Genomic DNA, 17,042 nt, shown 5'->3' on the forward strand with positions numbered 1-17,042 from the left:
TATCTCAAAAGCTGAACATTGGCCAAATGCACGAAGAGTTCCAGGGATTAGTTGAGAAAACAGCTTTGCATGAATCCTCTGATCCTTTTCTCACCCAATTTGAAGTGTACCTCAGCCAGCAAACAGCTCTGTGATCTAATGTGTGGTGAATTTGTCACTACTCAAAAATCCTAACACTACAGAAAGGTTAATGCAAGCCTCAAAATTACCATTGCAGTGAATTACTGTAAAAATAACAGAACAAACCACAACCTGCAGGTAAATCTGTTTCAGATGTCAGTTCTCAGAGCAGTATCCTCACCACCTGTTTTTGTAAACCGCTTGCGTGTTAACTCTGGTGCCTGGGAGAGCTCCTTGGCTTTCTGGAGGGGTTGCTAATGCTGCTGCTTAACAGCTGTTTTATGACAGTGTAATTTGCTGTGGCTTAGAGCTGCCTGGTGTGACGTGCAGCAGAAACCCCGGCCCTCTCCTCATGACTAATGCTCAGAGCTTTTCTTCTGCCAGCGAGCGTGTGCTGACAGTCTTGGAGGAGGCCCCTGAGTTTCCAGGGCAATAAAGGAAACACATCCAGCAAATAGTTGCAAAAACAGCAACTGAAATACTGTAGAAATTGTTTTAAACCAGACATCTGTGGTGAAGAAGCAGAAGCGAGTTGAGGCAGATCTTCAGGCTCTTTTACATCCTAGGTTATGACTGCATTTGGGATGTTCTTCCCTCACCTGGGATTTATAAGCAATTTTGGGAAAGGAAGCTGACTGTATCACGGCAGCTTGCCACAGTCCTTGCCACAGGTTATGTTGGATGTGAGCAGTGTAATTGAAAATACAAAATTGCTGCATGGAAAACCACATGTGCTTTCTGTCCAGGAGCAGAGGTGCCAGAACCATTTCTGCCCCAGGGCATGTGTTACTGTTGTGTGGAGAAAAAGCTCACAGATTTCAGAGCCTCCTTTCTGCTAGACACCCCTGGCATTGGGGTGGTGTTGGAACCCTGGACAAGATTCCTTCTCAGGAACAAGTTGCTTGCTTTTGCAGAAAACAAAATATGAATATTCAGCTTAAAGTGTCCCTTCCCATTGCTGGTGTCTGTGTGTGTGTGAGGATGGGGTTACTGGGCTCCTTGGTGGCAGCTGGAGGTCAGTTCCCCACGTGCTCTGCCATCACACTGATTCTGGCTGCTGTATTCCATCAAAGGCAGCTGATTGATAGATTGATTCCAGATCTGGCAGCTGATTGACTTCATGCCCTAGGTAGAGGGTGGGAAGGCTCAAGGATAAAGCTGCTATTCTGCAAGAGAAGCTGTTTAGGGTGTTATTCCGTGGGCTGATGCAGGTGAGTGTCACCTCCAGTGCCCTGGGCTCAGGCAGAGTGTGACATGCCACCTTGTGTGACATTCTCCTGGCTTGTCCACCTCTCCACAGCTGCAGAGGTGTGAATTCCTGCTCTTCCTCTGCATCTCAGCTCTGGTGAAAAAGGATTTGTTGAGGCTGTGTGTCTATTTTGTAGACCCTTTGGTGTTTTGCCCAAATATTTTTGTGTTCCTATTCCCAGGACTGGAGCCTTCTGACAGGTTTTGTGGACTTGGGCTGTGGTTGCTAAGGAAACACAGGGATGTGTGTGATTTTTGATGCACTATATTTGGCCTTACACTCAACAGAAGGAAGGTGTTCCCAACTGGAAGGTGTGGAGTTGCTTTAAGTGGGTTAGCAAAGGAAGATAACACGTTGTTGGGCTGACTTGCCTAAAGCACACTCAAGTTATTTGTATTATTCTGTGCAGCTCTGTTTCCTTTCAGGTGTGGGGCACTTTCAAATGCCCTCAAAGAAACTGATGCCTGGGCAGGGCAGTGATATTTCCCAAACCTCCACTGTCTAAATGGTTTCCAGACTTTGTGTCCTTCCCAAGAAACTTCCCCTCTCAAATGTGCCTTCTCTTTTGCAGGCGTCTCTCACTCCCGTGAAGTCTGGAGGAGAAGTGGAGGAAAAACCAAAGCCGAAGGATCGAATTGCCTCTTGTCTTCTGGAGAACTGGAACAAAGGAGAAGGGCTGGGATACGAGGCAATCGGTTTGGGCATTGGGTTACGAGGGGCCATCCGCCTGCCATCCTTCAAGGTGAAAACAAAAAACTCTCCCTTACGCTGCCATCCCCCAGAGAGCAGCCTTGGGAGGACAGATCTGCTGGGTTTGTGCCCCAGAGCCCTCAGGCTGTTCACCCCACTCTGTGTTCATTCAGGGGGTTGCTTCAGACCTCCCAGGACCAGAGCCCTCTGTTCCCTCAGCGTTTCATCCCCACTTGTGTGAATTGTAGAGGATCTCCCTGCTCTGCAAGGGAAAGGGGACATTTGCCTGTGTTTGGGGCACAGCATCTCAGCGTGATCATAAAATATACACGTATGCTCTTAGTGCTTTCCACAGTTACTGTTCTGGTTGGAATCTCTGAGGGTTTGGCTGCTGAATCTCACTTGAAGTTTGTTTAAACTCTGTCTCCTCAGAAGCACAGAGTATCCATTTTGAAAAGCATTTGCATAAAAAATTAAAAGTATCTTAAAACAAGTGTGGAGTAGGGGAGTGTAGAGGGCTTCCCTGAAATTAGGATTTTTGAACGCGCAGAAGGTGCAAGTAAAGGTTTGGGATGAGAGATTCTCCAATCTTTATTTAGAGTTAAACTTGCTTTGAGGTTCTCTAAGATCCGCTTAGGCTCTCTCTCTGTTCTGCTACAATCTCGGACACATGGATTTGTCAAGAGTTTTCTCTGTCATCCTCAAAGTACCTGGTGATGACATGCACCATGCTGGTACTCAGGATATTCTCATGCAAATTGAAGGGGTAGAGTTTCATTCAGAGTGAAATTCTGTTTGCAAGCAAATAAAGAGATCAAGAGCTGGGAAGTGGCCTTTGGTTTCTGCTGTAAGTGACCACAGCAAAGTAAAGAAGTGGCAATTCGCTTAAGAAGTTGATTTCTGCTGTTTCTAAACTTTCAGAAATGCTAATTGTGTCTTTTGTTCAGGTGAAAAGAAAGGAGCCACCTGAAGCTGCCTCGGCGGGAGATCAGAAGAGAATCCGGCCTTCCACTTCTGTGGATGATGAAGATGAAGGTTTGCAAAGTGCATTTGTTTGAAACCCAGGAGCAGATGCAAACCCCACTCAAGCTGAATCCCTTTAAACTTCCCAGGGTGTGCTGGCTTACAGTTAAACAGAGTCAAGGATCTGAGCCAAACCGTGCTTCTCACAGAGCTCTGATCAGCTGGGACGTGGCCCCTCTGGGTTCAATTAGCTGAAATTCACTGGTGGGAAGTTTAAGACACACATTTGAAGAATAATTCATAACCTATTTTAGCTGAGCTGGGCCCCAGCAGAAGGGGCTCAGATGGGTTCATGGGCTGTTTGTGGTGTGCTCACAGCTCGCTGGGACGTGGTGGGAAGAAGCACGTAACAGTTTGCTCTGCATTTGATTTGAGGAAGAAACCAAAGTTATTTGCCAGAAAAATCTGTTTTAAAGTATCTTAACATTATTTCCTATAGTGAGGAAAGAGTAGGAGGAGACAAAGCTTTGCATACCCTTTGTTTTGCACATGGGTTCATGTTGAAGTCAATTCAGATTAACAAGTGGTTTTGAAGCCAAAAAATGGAACAAAAAAGCATTAAATTCAGGTCTGACCTCAGTCTTGCCATCTCTCCTGCCTGCTCTGCCTGGACAGTGTCAGCTTTGGCCACCCACATTTTACCATCAGCACTGTTCACTGTGACATCAGCAAGTCCCTGTAAGCCTGGGGACACTTACACCACGTGGGCACACTGCTCCTCACTTCAGTCTTCCCAAAGAAGATGTTTCCCTTGTGTAGTTAACTCTTCCTGTCCTTCCCAAGATATTTGATGGTAATTTCTGTTGCTTTTTCTCCTCAGAGTCGGAGAGGGACAGGGATGCTTCTGATACAACATCTGAGCTGTCAAAGAAGGATGCAGAGGCAGTGGGGCTGCGCCGGCGACCAGCAAGGCCACTGGAGCTCGACAGCGAGGGAGAGGAGGGAGATGAGACATCAGGGAAAGAGGAAGAGTCCTCCTCAGAGAAGGAAGAGGAGCAGGAAGAGGAGGGAGGCTTGGTGAAAGCAGCACCTGCCAAGGTATGTTGGTGTGTGGCTGCAGTTTCAGTGCTGTCTGTCATTAGAAGGGGGCCTGGTAATGCCAAATGCCAAAGTTCCCTTTCCAGGACATGGGTGCTCCTGGTGGGGTCTGTCCTTACAGAACCTCTGCCATGTCTCCCCCTCTTCAGCTTCTCTGACAGCCTCCCTGAGAGCCCCTGGTGCTCACTGCACTGACAGCCAGGCCAGCTCAGGCTCTGCTCATTTTTGGCAATGCTTTCTTGCAAAGGAGGAAGAGGAGGATGAGGAGGATGAAGATGATGAGGAGGAAGATGACGACGAAGATGAGGATGAAGATGATGAGGAGGAGACAGGCATAGACACAAGTGACAAAGAGGAGGAGCAGGACTCCGAGGAGGGTAAGCAGCTCCAGTGGAAGCACCAGGGGTCAGCTGTGGTCTCCCTCTGCCTTAGTGAGCTGATTTTGTTACTTGTGCACCTCCCTTCACTGATATTTTACACAATATAATGCAGAGAGATATTTTTAATGGTTACCTGTAAGGTTCCCATGGATCCCTTTACAGCTCTGCAGCCCCCACCTGATCTCAGCCCAGCCTGGCACAGAGGCACAGGTCTCAAGCCCAGCTAAATGTGTGCCTGTTTGTGAAACAGGAGTGGCTGAGGGGAGAAGGGACCAGATTTCAGACATGGGTAATTTGGCTGCTAATAATTCTGTCCTGTCTATCAGCTCCTGCTCTAGAGGGTGGTACTTTCCATTTTTAATGCCATGTTGTAAAGGCAGCAGAAGATCTCTGTAAAAGTTACAATACACCAAGAGATCCACGTGGGAAGGTGCCAGGCAGTACTGACCTGTTGGAAGCAGCCAGAGACAGGATTTATAAATCTCTGCAAAATTAAATAAATTGGGAGGCCACTCCTTCAAACCCACGTGCTGCTGTTGATGCTGTTTCCACACTTTCACAGTTAAGGGATATTTGCCCCTGATTGTTTAATAAAGCCAGAAAGCAGAACTAATGGCAGTTTGTTCTTGTAGATGTAGCAAGTCCCTCGTCTTCCAAGGCTGAAGTTGAATCATCTGATGAAAGTGAGGACTCCTCTGAATTCGAGTCAAGTTCAGACTCAGATGATGAAGATGAGGAAGAGGATGATGATGATGAAGATGAGGAGGAGGAAGAGGAGGAAGAGGTGGCTGAAGATCAAAGCAGAGAAGCCATGATTGCCGAGCCAGAGCATGAACCTGCTGGTCTTGAGCTTCCTGATGATGAGAGGGAGACTATATTGGACCTGTATCCTGTGGATGACTACATGGATGCCACAGGCTTGGGACTTGCTGAGCCAGCTTTGGCCGTGAAAGATGAAGGCAGTGAAGAAATCAAGGCAGGGGAAAGTGAGTGCGGCCAAGTCCCAGGGGCTCCTATTGCTGCTGAAACTCTGAAACACTTGGTTATGGAGAGAGAACAGGAAACAAAACTTGCACTCTCTCCCATCTGCAGGCCAGGTATGCCCTTCCACGTGCTTTGGAGTTTTGTTACCACTTTTCCAAGTAAATTTTCTCCCAGTGTCCGATATGTGTGGGTTTGCATTTCTCTGGTTCTCTTTCTTCTTCCAGTCTTGACTCTAGGCTAGGGATTGTCTGAACTTTCCTTCCTAGTAAGGAGCTTTACATGAGCCATCTGCTACTAAAAATACTGAGGTTACTGTATCCAGAATCTTACCCTGGGCCAGTTTAGTTGGACTCCTACAGGAACTGAGCAGTTGTCACCATCATTGGGTGGTGTGGTGGCTGAAGCTCAAGATAATAAAGCCACGGCCCCTAAAACAGAACAGGAATGTCACTACTGGCTCTTTTTGGTTTTTGTATCAAAGCTGGATGTGTAAGGGAAGCTGTATGGGGCAGGTGAGTGGGGTCTCAGAGTTGTGTATGGTTCCTAATATTATTTGTGGGGGTTTTTGTCACCTACTCCTTTTAAATGAGTGATGCATTCTAGTTTTCTGGAAGAAGGAAATTCTCTTTGATCAGTACAGAGTTGTATTTAACCCAGTGAAATTGGAAGCCTTTTACTAGAAGAGGAGTGAGATGCATAAAGCTTGAGTAATTTGGCAAGTGGGGGAAATCTAGAAGTTAAAACTGGAGCCAACAGAGAGGGCACATCTAGTGGGGCCTGCTGTGGAGCCTTGGAGTGGGCAGTGTTTTGCCACTTGGAGAGCTGGAAACCCAGTCCCTGCACAGGGTGTCTTTCCTTGGCTGCTGCAAAATCTGAAAGTCACAAAGAGCAAAAACATTAAACTGGGCAGGGCAAACTGGTTTTGCACAAATCCTTTCTGGAACAGGTCAGTGTGCCAAGAAAACATAAATTTGGAGACACCTGCATTTGAGCAACTTGACATATGTAAGGAGCTTTCCAGGTAAGCTGTGGGAACAAACTCAAACTGCAGCATTATTCTTGAGGAGCCCAGCTCTGTCATGAAGGAGTTGAAGGGCTCAGACCCTTCTCCAGCAGCCCAGGTTTGTTCAGCGCAAATGAGGAATGCTTCCCTTCCAACTCTCCAGGCATTTTCACCTCCTTTCGTTCTCCCATTTGAAAATGTTATTTTGAGCTGCCTAACAAGATTCACCGTTGATTCCTTTTGGACCTGCCCCTAAGTGGGTAAATAAACTCCAGACAAATGAGGCTGCTGCAGGGAGAGCAGCATATAAATTGCCTCATTGATACTATCTGAGTGTCTCCTCATCCATTACAAGGGCTTCCCAATTCCTTCATGTGTTGTTCAGGAGTGTTCTGCTATTCCCTTCACCGCTCCCACCTTGGAGAGCTCAGGGTGCTCCTTGGCCTGCAATTAGTTTAGTTCCCACATTAGAAAAGTGACAGCTCTGGGCTCTGACAGCTCTCCTCCAAAGCCCTCACCCCACAATCTGCTCATTCCTTTCATGTCTGTGCAAAAGGTTGTCAGGGCTTTGGAAAGAGGAGAAACCTTCGTTCTGGTCTGTGTCGTAGCTAATCCTCAAATTAATAGTGCGGGTTTTTTATGGTCCATTAGGAAAGTGTGTGGTAGTGTCTAATTACTCTACACCCTGTGCCTCCAAAATGTAAAGCACTGGAGTTTTAAAGCCTCCCAGTGGAATTGAGCTGTTCTTTAATTGTGGCATCTTAAATGTGTCTTTACTAGCAAGTGGCAAGTAACCAAGTGGAGGCAAAGCTCCTGATTCTCCTCTCTGTTCCCCTTTCAGAGGAAGAGCCCGAACCCCCTTCCATGCTGGAGCCAGAGGTACAGGAAGGTCCAAAGCCTGAATCTCAAGATGAGGAGGCAGCTCTCTGTATCTCTACCCCAGTGGGAGTCTTTGAAGAACCTCTGCCCAACAAAAGCAGCTTCTTTGGCAGGTCTGAGGAGAGCAGCTTAGAAGCCCGAGCTAAAGCAAAGGCGCCGTCGGCAGCGGAGGAGGACGAGCGGCTGCCGCGCACGCCTGGACGGGAGGCGATGATCCACACGGAGCCTGAGACCCTCCTGCTGCCAGCCCACAAGGTGCCATCCTCCGTGCTTCCCTTGCCATCCACTCCCGGCAAGGAAGAATCTTTAGTCCCTCCAGAAAAGTTCCCTGAACAATTAATGGTGACCAAAACGTCCGTGGACGATGAGATTCCAAGGACTCCCGGGCGGGACATTTTGGCCAAGTCTTCACACCCCCTCACAAAGTCGCAGAGCACGGACACTGTTCCAGCCACGCCAGGAAGTGACGCTCCCCTTACAGGCAGCAGCTTGACCCTCAGTTCCCCTCAAGTCCCAGGGAGCCCCTTTTCCTACCCTTCCCAGTCTCCTGGCATTAACAGTGGCATTCCTCGGACTCCTGGGAGAGATTTCAATTTCACGCCTACTTTCCCAGAGCCTGGTGCTACCATTCCTTGCCTTCTGCCTGGCAAGAAACAGTCAGAGGATGAGCTAGAGGAGAAAACCTTTAAAGAGCCTCTTGGTGCTTCCCTTACGATCAGCATGAACAGTGTTCCTTCCCCTATCCCCTTCGCCAGCCCCCCGCAAGCAGATTTCCACATGGACATGGGTTTGCCACCTGATGAGCCAATACCTGTAGCAGCCCTGCCTTGCATGCATGCAGATGGAAGAATGGCCATCGAGGAATGCAAGGCAGAAGTAAAACCAGGTTTGCTCTCCCCAGAATTACCCCCTGGGGCTTCTATTCTTCCTCCCCCACCTCCACCTTCTGTTCTTCCCAAAAGGAGGCCGGGTCGGCCGAGGCGGTCCCCACCTTCTGTGCTCCCCCTGGATGTGTACTCGGGCAAAACCATAGAGCCTCCTCCCATGCCAGTGGCCTTGGTGGAAGGTGCTGTGGGCAAAGAGCTGCTGAGTGGACATCCTGATGCCTACTATGGACTGAAAGACCCTGAAGCCGTCACCCTGGACTTCAGGAATGACGGTTTCCACGAGAAAATAGCACCTGAGACAGTTGCAGAGAAACTGCCGTTCAAGGAACTGGAGAACCAGTGGAATGAGGACTTCAAGGAGGAAGAAGCTCATGCAAAACCCAAGAGGCAGTGGCGAAGGCAGAAGAAGAGCTCTGAGGAGCTGCCCGTGATCCCTTCCCCCGAGTACTCCCCGCCGCAGCCGCAGTTCCGGCCGCGCTCCGAGTTTGAGGAGATGACGATCCTGTACGACATCTGGAACGGCGGCATCGACGACGAGGACATCAAATTCATGTGTATCACGTACGACCGCTTGTTACAGCAGGACAACGGTATGGACTGGCTCAATGACACCCTGTGGGTTTTCCATCCTTATATCCTTTCTCACTGTGTTGGCAGCACGTGTGAGATGCACGAGAAGTTGGTGGGAGAGGCAGGAGTAGCGATTGCTTGGATGAGCGGGGAATTTTAGGCTGTTTTTTATTCTCTGAAGCTGCAATACAAAAATACTGCAGAAGTGGCTGTTCTTGCTGCACGTTCAGTCTGGAAGTGCAGGGACAGTCTGTGGGCACCTTTTTTGGGGATGTTTCCTTCCTAGTTTGAGAAGCTTCTGTCTGCATGTAACCAGACTTCTTCTCCAGCTTGCCTGTGGAATTTCTAGTCTGCACATACAGAGCTTTCACTTGGAGCGAAAACTTGCTGTAAAAATAATCTCACCATCTGTGCTGAAAACAATGAGGTAGTGGTTCTAGCAGCTTTAACTTGCTTTGAGTTTGAAATCCTGATAAAATCAGTGGTTTCTAAGTGGTACATCAGGGCTCTGTGTATGTGCAGCCACCAGTTGTGATCTCCAGAGCTCAGCCTAGAAGTCTGTTCTAAAAACCTCAGAACTCTCCAGTGCTGTTTTCAGGAAGGATGTACAGGTTTATGTGTTGAAGAAGACAAACACAGCACCTTGTGTGTTGGTAGAGATTGTGTGAAGTTCAGATATTTCCATCCCTTTCTTCCTGCAAGACAGGAAAACAAAACCAAAAAAGCCCAAACCACCTAAAACAGTCACCTAAAACTAACAAAACCCATTGTGAAAGTGAATGTTTCCCTCTTGATAAGGATTATATTGTAACAGCAAAATTACACTCACTTTTTAAGCCACTTCAAAATCACCTTGAGTTCTTTGTGTGCCACACTACCTGACAAGTGTGAAAGTACCTGCAGGCTCTCCTGCTTTGCAGCAAACCCTCAGCACTCCAGTTTTGAGGCTGTCACCTCTTGGTTTTTATGGTCCCTCTGCTTCAGTTTTCTGGTGTCAAGGATATATTTTGCCTCACAGGGAGCATTTTTGGGTCAGTCTCAATTGTTGTAGCCTTCGTGGCTGTGTTTGTGGGGTGAGCTGGCAGCAGTACAGCTCCACTGTCCTTCCAGGAGCCAAAGCCCTGAAGGTGCCTTCAGAGCTGGAGGTTTGTAACGTGTGTCTGAAGGAGCTGAATTCCCTGGTGAGAGCAGCGTCTCTCCAAGGCTTTGGGCTGGGCAGATCTCAGTAGTAATGTTATTTTTTGCAACCCCACAAAACTTTCCTGGTTTCCCAGGCTCCTGGTGTTAGCTCTGTGCAGCTGTAGCAAGTTTAGTCTGATATCCACCTCTGGCTGTGTTTCTCCTTAACTTCTTGCCACCTACCAGCTTTTCTACCCCCAAGAAGAAGAAGCGGGATGACGGGATGCGGGAGCACGTCACGGGCTGTGCGCGAAGCGAAGGCTATTACAAAATTGATAAGAAGGACAAACTCAAATACCTCAACAATAGCCGAGCTTTTGCAGAGGAGCCTCCAGCTGACACACAGGTGAGGAACCCACCAGTGCCAGGTGTGAACAGGACCTGCTTTGACACTGTCACACACAGCAGGTGCTTCCTGCCTTTTGGCAAGGAGGGAGGGGAAGCTGTTGTGTCTCGCTGATTGTCCTGGGGTTGTGTGGGAGGTGTTAGTGTTTGATGTCGGGTGTTCTGTGGTGATGTGTTGTAGCACAAGGGGCTGCTGACAGGGAGCCTGCAGGGTGCTGGGCCAGCTTTGATCACCCATTTGTCCTCTCAGGGTATGAGCATCCCTGCCCAACCTCACGCTTCCACCCGGGCTGGTTCCGAGCGGCGATCAGAGCAACGCAGGCTCCTCTCCTCCTTCACTGGTAGCTGTGACAGTGACCTGCTCAAGTTCAACCAGCTCAAGGTAGGTCACCCCCTGCTGCGGATTCTGGACCCAGAGACATCCTTTCCCGTTCTGTGCTGTGGCTAATCCCGGTTTGGGGTTTTGGGGTGTTTTCTTCATGCAGTTCCGGAAGAAAAAACTAAAATTTTGCAAGAGCCACATTCACGACTGGGGCCTTTTTGCTATGGAGCCCATTGCAGCTGATGAGATGGTGATCGAGTACGTGGGTCAGAACATCAGGCAGGTGAGCTGTGGGTGACAGCTGGGCAAAGCCAGCCCTGGGAGATGTCCTAGAGTATGACAGCAAGGGTTGGAGGCATCAGCTCTGTGGGCTGGGCAGAGGTTGGAGGTACAAGGGTGGGAATTTCAGCAATCCATGGAAACAAACTCAGGAGAATCCTGCTCAAGAAGCCCGTCCTGAACCTCTGTGTTTCCAGTTAGGCCTGTGCCCTCCTGGGGTGGTGGGAGTTGTACAAACCCCCATTGCCTGGCACGAGCAGAGCTCAGGGAGCCTCGTGCAGGTGGCTGCACACGGGGCAGTTGTGCAGAGTGGCCTGAACGTGCCTGGGCTCCCGCAGGTCATCGCTGACATGCGTGAGAAGCGATACGAGGACGAGGGCATCGGCAGCAGTTACATGTTCAGGGTGGACCACGACACCATCATCGACGCCACCAAATGCGGGAACTTCGCCAGGTTCATCAACCACAGCTGCAATGTGAGTGTTGTGTTCTCTCCTGGCAGCGATCCTGGCGGGCTGCAAACCCGGGGAGGCCCTGCCAGCCCTGATTGGGCTGCTCAGAGGTGGCAGGGGGTGGAAGGGCTGTGATTAAATGTTAATGAGCCACAGCAGATCAGAGCAGGGCCTAAAGCAGTGTAAAGAGGTTGGAGAGACCTGAGAAATGGAACATGCAGGGAGACTGAGTGCACTCAAGAGCCCTCCTGACTGTCTTGGGGGACCCTGATGGACACTGAGCAAGCAAATCTAACAAATATTTCCTTAGAGCATACCAAATATCAGCTGTGGGAGCAGTCTCCTTCTAGTGTTTGCATGGGAAAATATCCCCTGCTGGTTCCCCCTCAGCTCTGTGCTGCAGTCTGCACTCAGACTTGCCTGCCTGGCCAAATTGTTAAGCATTGACCTTCTCTTAACCTGTGAGAAATTTGATGGAGCATCATCCAGGCTCCTTTGCTCCACAAATGACCAGAATGTGGATATTTTGGAGCAGCACAAGGAGGGCTGCGCTGTTTTCTGGCTCCACGCTGCCCTCCCTGGGCTTGCCCTGAGTCCAGGCTCTGGAAGCATGGCCAGGGTTGTTTTGGGAAAGGGCTGCCCTGTTTTATTTTATCTTGAAATAATTGTGTGGAGGCTGGGAAGCCTCGGGAACCTACAACATCACCTGTTCTGTCACCCTTGCAGCCAAATTGTTATGCTAAAGTGATCACGGTGGAGTCTCAAAAGAAGATCGTTATCTACTCCAAGCAGCACATCAACGTGAATGAGGAAATCACCTACGACTACAAATTTCCAATCGAGGATGTCAAAATCCCGTGTCTCTGTGGCTCTGAGAACTGCAGGGGAACCCTGAACTGAACTCGAGGTTTCTCGTCACACATGCACCTTCGGCCATGTCAAAACTGTGGTAACCAGGTGTGGTTGCACTTTGCCAAAAAAAGAGGAAGAAAAAAAAAAACACAACAGAAAAAAGGAAGAAAAAAAAATTAAAAGCAAAAAAATACCTACCAAAAAAAAAAAAAAAAAGAGTTAAAAGAGAAGAAAACCAAGCAAGTTTCGCACTTCTGCCAGGATCATGAGTGAAAGCAAAAAGCGCACACGCTGACGAGGACTGTTCATGTTTCAGGTGCTTTTTCCTTTTCAGATCCAACACGCACACAAAAAGGTGGCTACCTTTTGTGGCATGGTCTATCCAAACACTAGCTTCTCTGTTCAGTCCCTGCAGCAATGCTCCGAAATGGGATAATGGTACCTTTTTTTTTGTTTTTTAATTGTTGTTATCAACCTTCATCTTTTCATAAATGCTGCTACCTTTTTCTCATCAGTTTTCGTTGGTTGAAAAAGACATTCAACGTTTAAATGTGAAGCAGAGACTGAAAATGCCATATAGGGTTTGTTGGGAGCTTGATTGGCTGAAATTGCACAGATTTCTCAGAGTAAGCTGTAAATAAATGTAAGGTTGATGTTACAGAGCAAGCCAGAGGCTTGAGGGCGTGTGAATGAGTGTGTGTGTGTGCTTGGGGTGTGTGTGTGTGTGATGTGTCCACAGTGAGACTAGAGCTGAACTCTCCTGCCTTTTCCTTAGGGATGAGTCTGAACGAGGCCCCTCAGCCACACCCCGGGGCAGAGCCAGGTCAGCCCGACCTCAGCTCCCCTCCAAGGCCCTCCTCTCATTTTCTATGCCATGCTGGTCCATGGGGGATCAAAACCTGCAGCTGCACGTGAGAAACCCTTGGATACTTCAGTCACAAGGAGGAGGTGGAGTCAGCAGTGCAGCTGGAGCATCCTGTGGCCTTTGGGGATGCCCAGTCCTTAGAGATGGGCTGGTCTTGCTTGCAGAAGAGGCTGAGTTTAAGTGGACAGCTCAGTTTGTGCTGTGGAAATCGTGCCCTGCTTGCAAGCAAAGACTACGGCCCCTGTTTGTAGCAGGATTTTCTTCCTGTGGATGGGGAATAGGCTGATGTGTGACTTGTATTCATTTTTTCTCACTTTCATCTGCATTTCCCTGCCCTTCCAGTGTTTTACGTGGAGTATTTGCTCTGTCCTTGGATGTGGGAGATGCCTCCTGTGATAGGAGCAAGCTGTGCCCTGCCACTCTCCTCCCTCTGTTACTCAGTAACTTGGCCTGGGGTGGTCCCATCCCTCCAGAAAATCATGGTAAAAGTGTCCCTGAGAGCAATCCTGTCCCCCCCATCTACAGCATCTAAATTTGGTGGGCATGTTTTAAAATTATTTCTCAATATATTCTGTCCTTGTAGACGTGCTGAGGTGAAGGTTGCAGTTCTTCAAGAGGTTCCATTTAAAAATGAACACCAAAAAAATACTTTGGATGAGATCTGGAAATGTTACGCCACTGTTCAGGTATAGACAGGATCAGTTTTTCAATTTGCATTGAATTTCTCCTGCTTTAACAGTAGAGATTAGTCATACTAAACCCTTTTTAATTGGCTTGTAAGGGGAAGTTGCAATGGGAAGATTATCTGCATAACTAAACACCTTCTCCCCACAGGACAAATTGCACAGCTGTATTCTTGTGTTCTTTCCAAGCCTCCACGAGCAGAGGTGACAACCTTGCAAAGGAGGTTCCTGGAAGCTTTTCCAGCTGTTCCATGGAATTGCCAGGCCTGCCCTGCAGTCATGTAGGTCAGACCTCTGCCTCTGAATTTCTTCTCCAGACAAGAGGCCTGAGAGAGCAGGAGCACACAGCCTGCTGCAGGCTGCCTTAAATACCACCCGTGTTTGCCTGAGGGTGAGCAGACTGGCTCTGAGACTGGACAGTCCATGGTCCAGCTCTACTTTTGCTTCAGTTTTGTTGGCTCCCCCCCTTCATAAATCTCTCCAGCAACTGGGTGTGGGTGACCCAGAACCTAAAATTTTGAGAAGCACAAGTTTCTGTCACTGGCAGTGATGGCATTTGGGAGTTAAACCAGCTGCTCAATTTAGTTGTTGTTTTTCTGAGTGAGGTTCAATGTGTTGGCATCTCCATGGCTTGGCCTTTGACTTCCAAGGCTTTGGAAATGCACAGAAGTTTCCTGTGTGTCAGAGCTGAGGCCTGGCCTTCTCCCTCTGTGCTCCAGCCAGGGCATTAAGGGTGAATTTGTGACCCCTCAGGACCTGCTGGCAGTTCTGTGTTCCCCAGCGTGTCTGTGTGCTCTGGATGGGATCAGCCCCTGCAGTTTGCCTTAATCCTTGGTGAGGAAGGTGGAGAGGAAGGTCACTCTCACCCTTAGATCCTTCACTGTGTTTTTAGGGGCACCAAAGGGGTTTGGGTGCCAAAGACCAGAGCACCTAAATCACTTGGGTACTTCTGAAACCGCCTGTGAGTCATCCCCTTTTAGGATCCCAGGCAAGTAATGCGAGCTTTTAGAAGAGCTGATCTCTCAGTAGTTCCCCAGGAAGAAACAAAGCTGTGGAAGCCACAGCACTTCTGAAAAATCCTGTTAGTCTGGTCTCAAAGCCCAGGCAGAGTCCTAGGGGAGATGTTTTGTCTGCCTGACCTCCAAACAAATTGTTTTGTGGTGAGGACTCCCAAGCCTGGTGCAGTGATTTCCGTGGGTGCCCACAGGGCCCCGTTGGGCCAGGGGAGCCCTGCAGGCACAGATGTGGTTTGGAGATGCCTCAAATGCTTTTCCTGGTGCTTGGCAAGGGATGGGATGAGAGCAGGCAGGAGCTGTGTGTGCTTCACATGCAGCACAGGCAGCCCCTGGACACAGTGACAGGGATAAGGGGAACCTCACCAGCACGTGCTGCTCACAGGGACTGCAGGGCTTTTGTCCCCTGAAAAACCCAGCCCCACATTTATTGTCACTTCCATTTGAGCCCAAGACAAAAAAAGAGAGAGGCATTTACAGTGCTCCCTGCAAAATTCCATCAGGCTGGGAGGAGGAGAACAGAGCAGAGTGGTGGAAATGGAATTTCAGCCTTTAGTTTGCAGCTGTGGGAGGTGGGCTGGAGGTGCCTCCGTGCTGGCACCCACAGGACCCGTGTGGGTCCCACCCTGCAGGGTCCAGGGGCTCCTCCTGCAGTTATTTATCTTGGATAGAGCAGCTCATTTCTACAAGGAAAGAAAAAACATCATTTTAAACTCCTACAAATTACACAGTAGTTTCAGTTCTGGTTTTTGTGACCTTTTTCAGGGATCATTTCAGTGCATTTCTGTACAAAATAAAAAAATTAAGGTAAAAAAGGATTTTGAAGTATAAAAAATGCATCTTCTGTACATAGGCGAACTCAAGAATCTTCTCTTCAAACACTGTTTCTTGTAGAAACATGTTGAAATTTTTTTGCTGATTTCTTTGTACTTCAAGAGCATGTAAATAGTTTATTAAAAGTGACTATTGTAATTTGGAGTTCTTTTTAAACAGATTCCAGCTCTAAATCATGTCAAGATGGGGAGGAAGAAGGACTGAGTATAGCAAAGGAGCTGGTGGCATTTACAGCTTGTGTCAAGCTTTGTATAATGTAAATTCTGTATAAATACGGGGGTTTTTTGTCAAATAAATAGATGAAATTAGAAGCATTAAGAAATTGAAGACTAAAAATTGCCAAGTCAAGGCTTCTTCTTTCCCCCCCTCCCTCAGTCTGAAACCTAATGTGCAAAATCTATTTATTTCAAGCGAGGAAATGTGTACAGTCTAATAGACACCCTAAAATGTATTTAAGAAAATTTGCAACTGGATTTTTTCAGTTTAATATTTGTTTTGTTTTTATGAGTTTCCTCCTTAATTGCCACTGTAGGATTTGTCCAAGTGAAAAGAAATACATGAAGAAGGACACTCTAAAACAATGGGGCAGTTTTGAAGCAAAGTGGAAGAACACCCAGCTCCCAATTCTTGCAATTTTCTGGTTTTAATTCCTAGTCTGGAAATCAAGGGCCTCCTTTAAAAGTAGGCAGGTCAAATGTTTTGCAATAAATTAAAAAAAAAATCTTTTTTTTTTTCCCTAAGTTCCTTTTAAAAAAAAGACAACTCTGCTTTGAAGATTTAAGATTTCTGCTTTTTCTTTCGTTAAGCAAATTTATAAATTTAGAGATGTTTTGTGCATATAGAATCTGTCACCAGTATGTATCTTGTTTTGAAGAAAGTGTTTTTGTTGTGGATGTGTCATGCTGTACATATTTGTTCATATTTTTGTGAATTGAATACTATGTACCATTGTATTATAGTAACTTTTATAAAGCAAACCATAAATATACTGACTTTTCTTACAGAAAAATTATGTTGTGCTTAATATATTACCAGGGCAGCTTTTTGCTCTTAGACCTGTGCTGGGAGCTGGGAGAGCTCAAGGAGGCAGATGCAGAACAGGAACAGTGTGAAGAACTGATTTTCAGCAAAGTTCACCAAAAATATTAATTCTTATGAGCAGGAAATGAATTAAGGTAACATTATATTGCATGAAAGAAATATGTGAGTGATTCCAGTCTATAAACTTTACGAAATGTCTCAGTATAAACAATCTTGACAGCCCTGGAGAGCTGAAGCAGAGCTCCCCCGACAGTGAACCAGGAGTCCCAAACGTGTCCAACCTCTGCAGGTGAGGGGTCCCTGCTCCTCCAGCTTCTGCCTGGATTGCTCTGAGTTCATTTCCTTTTTAAAATT

At 47.7% G+C, this 17,042-nt stretch overlaps 1 protein-coding gene across 4 annotated transcripts in view; it reads left to right on the top strand.

Moving 5' to 3' along the window:
- Window positions 1-16,380, top strand: part of SETD1B (SET domain containing 1B, histone lysine methyltransferase) — a 47,158-nt gene extending 30,778 nt beyond the window's left edge. The window contains exons 8-20 of one of the 4 annotated variants that reach the window (XR_010082685.1): window positions 1,941-2,111; window positions 3,007-3,094; window positions 3,903-4,120; window positions 4,368-4,497; window positions 5,133-5,597; window positions 7,329-8,885; window positions 10,182-10,348; window positions 10,598-10,729; window positions 10,833-10,952; window positions 11,287-11,424; window positions 12,127-13,599; window positions 13,701-13,803; window positions 13,952-16,380. Coding sequence is in view for 1 of the 4 variants with exons in the window: in XM_063415812.1 (XP_063271882.1) it covers window positions 1,941-2,111; window positions 3,007-3,094; window positions 3,903-4,120; window positions 4,368-4,497; window positions 5,133-5,597; window positions 7,329-8,885; window positions 10,182-10,348; window positions 10,598-10,729; window positions 10,833-10,952; window positions 11,287-11,424; window positions 12,127-12,300 (3,360 nt within the window). In the remaining 3 variants the exon portion in view is untranslated. Of the gene's footprint in view, window positions 1-1,940; window positions 2,112-3,006; window positions 3,095-3,902; window positions 4,121-4,367; window positions 4,498-5,132; window positions 5,598-7,328; window positions 8,886-10,181; window positions 10,349-10,597; window positions 10,730-10,832; window positions 10,953-11,286; window positions 11,425-12,126 lie in introns of all 4 variants that reach the window. The other 3 variants (XR_010082683.1, XR_010082684.1, XM_063415812.1) reach the window with 3 other exon arrangements.
- The last annotated feature ends 662 nt before the right edge of the window (window positions 16,381-17,042 follow it).

Source organism: Prinia subflava, chromosome 19 (genome assembly GCF_021018805.1).
Source record: "Prinia subflava isolate CZ2003 ecotype Zambia chromosome 19, Cam_Psub_1.2, whole genome shotgun sequence".
NCBI lineage: Eukaryota > Metazoa > Chordata > Aves > Passeriformes > Cisticolidae > Prinia > Prinia subflava.